General features: G+C 46.8%; 1 protein-coding gene across 1 annotated transcript; it reads left to right on the top strand.

Annotated features, from left to right (window-relative positions):
• The first annotated feature begins 225 nt into the window (after positions 1-225).
• Positions 226-3,612, top strand: LOC112570461 (QRFP-like peptide receptor). The gene is made up of 3 exons (XM_025248888.1): positions 226-423; positions 1,135-1,332; positions 1,970-3,612. The coding sequence occupies exons 1-3, from the start codon at positions 247-249 to the stop codon at positions 3,023-3,025; spliced, it is 1,431 nt and encodes a 476-aa protein (XP_025104673.1). The 5' UTR covers positions 226-246; the 3' UTR covers positions 3,026-3,612.
• Positions 3,613-4,261: the final 649 nt, after the last annotated feature.

The following is a 4,261-nucleotide window of genomic DNA, read 5'->3' as shown; positions in this document are numbered from 1 at the left end:
TTGCGCGTGACTTTTTATTTCTGGCACTTTTCCTACGACTTGCTTGCTTGATTCCTCTCAATTGACATCTTTCGTGGTTACAAAAACTTGCTAACATTTAATGACCATTGCCTGACAGGCCCTGCAGCCATGACAGCCTATTATTGGATGCCTCCACTCGGACCTGAGCCTCGACCTGAACCTGAACCTGAGCCTGAGGTCAAGCCTGACCATGAGCCTGAACTTCTTCGTCAATTAAAAAAACTGATGCAACAAAGTCCCAGTGCCTGGCACTTCGTCGACCCTCGTGTCCAGCAGGAACTTCTACAGCTAATATGCAGGAAACTCCGAGACCGTTCCCCCATTTCAGAACAATTTTGCGACCACAGCGATGTTCCTGCCTCCACACTTCCACCAGAAGACCTGACCTTCACCGATTACAAGGTTAAAATGAAGGGTGCTTTCCACTTTAAAAAACTGACTTTTGCCTGCAAGAGTATTGTCTATTAAGCTGTGTGTGAGGGCCCTCGCGTGCACAGGCTGCGAACAAGCTTTGCTGAGAAGAGACATTCCGGAAAACAATGAAAAAAACATGTCTTTAACAGCAAAGCGTGGAGCAGGTGACGAATGATACTCTTCCTTGCACAAAACTATCTCAAAGTTCCTTCCTCTCTCTCATCAAACTGTGGCTCATGGAAGCTATATATCCTTGTTGTTGTTGTTGTTGTTGTTGTTGTTGTTGTTGTTGTTGTTGTTGTTGTTCCTTTTGCCATTTTCAAGGTCCCTTACTATTATTCATTTCCTTAATTGTTGGCCCAATCGTTGGTTATAAAAAAAACAGTGAATGAATCCAGTAATGGATTATATTATGGACTAGCTAACAAATAGTTAAAAATCTATATTTTGCAATAATAAATCGAATCCCTATATATGACTTACAAGCACATTAAAGAAAGGAGGCTGTTCAGCGAGGAACATATCTGCTATCTTTGAAAATATCATCACAAGAGGTTGTTGCTGGGTTTGTCTTTTGAAATAGTTATGCTCGTTTCGTTTTGTAATGGGAGAGTATGTTTTGGAGGAATATTTGTTTTTGAAGGAGATGTTTTGTTTTGGGAAAAGGTTTAAGCAAGATTTTCTTTCTCATTACTGCAGGTGTCCAATGTCGCTATGGCAATACTGGTGATGCTGCTGTGTTTGGAGCTGATGGTGAGCTTGGTCGGCAACTGTCTGGTTTTGCTCGTCCTCTCCTGTAACCGCCAGCTGCGCTCTGTCACCAACTTCTTCATCGCCTCGCTGGCCGCCAGCGACCTTCTCATGAGTGTCGTCTGCATCCCCCTCACCATTGCGCAGGTCAGTTCGAGCGCCATTTCAGCCTTGTGGGTCGTCACACGGCTCCATTTAAACTGTTTTTATTTTTTTATTTTTTTTATTTTTTTACTTGTTTATTGCGACTGTACTGCAACAGTCTTCACTCATTTCTATCAAATGAGCATAGAGTTACCGAGGAGTAGAACTACAATGCTTCCGAAATTTTATGTCTTGATATGTCTTGATATTTTTGTTTATTCAACAACAAGATTATAAATAAGGTTGGGTTGATCTCAATCGCCAAATAGAGAAAATAGCAAAGGGAAACAATTCCACTAAAATGTTCAGCTTTGTTATTTCTGACGTCTATTAATTTTATTCTTTGTCTTATTAGTTTTAGAAATCAACAAAAACGCCATTCACTGAGCATTAACCATTGCGTTATCATGGACCCTTTCATAATTAGGTGAGGGTATGCCTCTATGCTGGGTTTCAGTTGTTGATTGCGGGTAGCAGATTTACCCAGCTCAGGTAAGGCAGCATCATGAATACGAGCCCTGGGTTAGACAGTCCTGCGCGTCAGCCAGCAACCGATCCTCCTTGTTGTCATATAGGTATCATCCATCTCCCTTTACCTCTTATTCTACGTATTTCCCTTAGCTGTTGTGTCGCTGTGCAGGTGAGGACCGGCTTCTGGCAGTTCGGACCACTGGTGTGTAAAATAGGCCCCTTCGTCACGCGCGTCGCTGTTACGGCTTCGACTTTGACCCTTTGCTGCATTGCATTCGATCGTTACGTCGCCGTCGTGCATCCACTGCACCTGTCCACCCTGCACAGTCCCCTGCGCGCCGGGCTGCTGATGCTGGCCGTGTGGGTTGTCGCGGCGGCCTTCGCGGCCCCTTTCGCCAACTACTACCAGCATTACACCTTCTGCCCTTCGAGCCACAGCGGCGCTGCGGGAGGCAACAATCCTGACTTTTTCCTCAGCGGAATTCTCGCTCCTCCACCCCCTGACCCCCACGCTGGCCTCGACGACCCCAGGGACCCTCACAACCCTGGTGTTCACCATGGTTTTGCCAATCACGAGGTGAAGTGCTGTTCGTACTGCATCATGAACAGCGACCTGCTGTGGATGCACTGGTTGACGTACGCCTTACTCCTCGTGCTGCCAGTGATGCTAATGGGCGCGGCCTACTCCGTTATCATTGTGAAACTGTGGCTGCGGCGGCCTGTCGGTGCCTGCAGTGTGATAAGTGCGGAGTCTCTGCGCGTACAGTACAAGCGTAAGGCCGTAAAGGTCCTCTTCTCCGTCATGATGGTCTTCGTCGTCTGCTGGACGCCGCTTTTGACCTTTGACCTCGTGTCCAAGGTTGTTCAGGTTAAGATCCGCACTTCCACGGTGACCGTGCGCTACTACCTGCAGAGTCTGGCTCTGGCCGCCGCATGCTGCAACCCTGTGATGTACGTCATTATGCACGACAAGTTCCGGAAGCACGCACGCGCTTTCCTACCCAGCTGTTGCAGGATGGCTACGGTGCGGGTGTCGCCACTCGAGCCACAGCCTGCAATGCTCAGGGGCTTCGTCCTGCAAGGGAGGGACGCCAGAACTGATGTGGCACAGGAGAATCAGATGGGTGCAAAGGTGTTCGATGAGCACGTGGGCGACAAGATGCACGAGATCGTGGCCGCAACGATGGAGAGTGTCGTGGACAACAGGGACTCCTCTAAGTGTTGATCCAAATATCTATTTACAAAAAAAACTCTTCCTCCTTGCTTTTTCTTCATCCCCCTTCCTGCTCATCATCGTCAGCTTCATCGATTGTTCACCCTTAGCGTTGTGGTTACTCTGGTGTTCTCACTGTCAGTCTTGCCAAAAACACATTGTCGTCGTCGTCAGTCACTTGTTAGCGGTATTAGAACCCTGACAATTTCCCCACATGTTCATCCATACATGCAAATCAATATATTTAAAATATTTTCCTTCTCTGTGCTCGCTGTCAAGATGTTAGTGGGTGTGCGAGGGTGCGCGCTCTTTTGTCCCCCTCATTCGGCTTGAATATGCTTTTCACGTCTCTCGAGAGGTAATTGAACTATTGATTCTCCACCCTGTCGCCTCTGTCCAGCTGTCTTGCAGGTTTGTTTGCTTGGTTCGCTAACATACACATGTTACGTGGATATAATCATCTGCATATATTGTTGAAGCTGCATATTCCCAACTGTTTTCGTCGTTGTCAACAAAAATCTACAAACCGCTTGTCCTGCAGATTAATGTTTGGGATTTTGACATTAATTTCATTTGTGAGTATAGCTTTTTTTTTTTTTTCATTAAACATGAAATACAGAACCAAACTTTCTTTTCTTTAACTTGTTGCTGTTTTTGTTCTTGCAGCTTGTGACTTTTGTATATTTCACGAGTTGGCTTGTTTTCAACAACAGCATGACTGCACGAGATGTTTCACGAGAATGGCCTGTGAACACCTCTCACCTTTTATTCTTGTTTTCCTTGCTGGGTGTTCGATTATTGCTTGGTACAGGCTGCGCCAATCTGACTTCAGTGCTAAAAACCAGTCACGTACCCGCTCTCTTTCACATACACCCACCTACCACACACACACATGCACACTTACAAAGTGTGCCAAAAAAAAATCACGAATTTGCCCACGATTTTGCTCGGGACGTTAAAAAGTCGTTTAACAGTTTGCGTCCGCCTTATTCACAAGCGCCGGGCTTGTAATCCATCGTGTAACTCACGAATAGTGATGGCGGCCTGTGTGCGACTGCTATACAGATGGTACAGACAGCCTTCAGTTACGGTCGGTGGCCTGCCTGAGGTGACGTGGCCCGAGGTTGCAGCAGATTCCCTGCCGGACGTTGCTACCGACCCCCTAGTGCATTCTCTAGTAGCTTGAAGACTACCCGTACCCCTACCACCGTTCGCCTATTTCCCTTACCAGCAAACACCAATGGCCAA

This window comes from Pomacea canaliculata, linkage group LG1, assembly GCF_003073045.1.
Source record: "Pomacea canaliculata isolate SZHN2017 linkage group LG1, ASM307304v1, whole genome shotgun sequence".
In the NCBI taxonomy this organism is placed as follows: Eukaryota; Metazoa; Mollusca; class Gastropoda; order Architaenioglossa; family Ampullariidae; genus Pomacea; species Pomacea canaliculata.
This window is presented reverse-complemented; position numbering and strand designations above follow the sequence as displayed.

Bases quoted from the DNA above. Each gene is read 5' to 3' on its own strand.
- LOC112570461 (XM_025248888.1), top strand. From the start codon at position 247: ATGCAACAAAGTCCCAGTGCCTGGCACTTCGTCGACCCTCGTGTCCAG. The intron at 424-1,134 runs GTTAAAATGAAG...TCATTACTGCAG, and splicing joins TGACCTTCACCGATTACAAG to GTGTCCAATGTCGCTATGGC. The intron at 1,333-1,969 runs GTCAGTTCGAGC...GTCGCTGTGCAG, and splicing joins TCCCCCTCACCATTGCGCAG to GTGAGGACCGGCTTCTGGCA.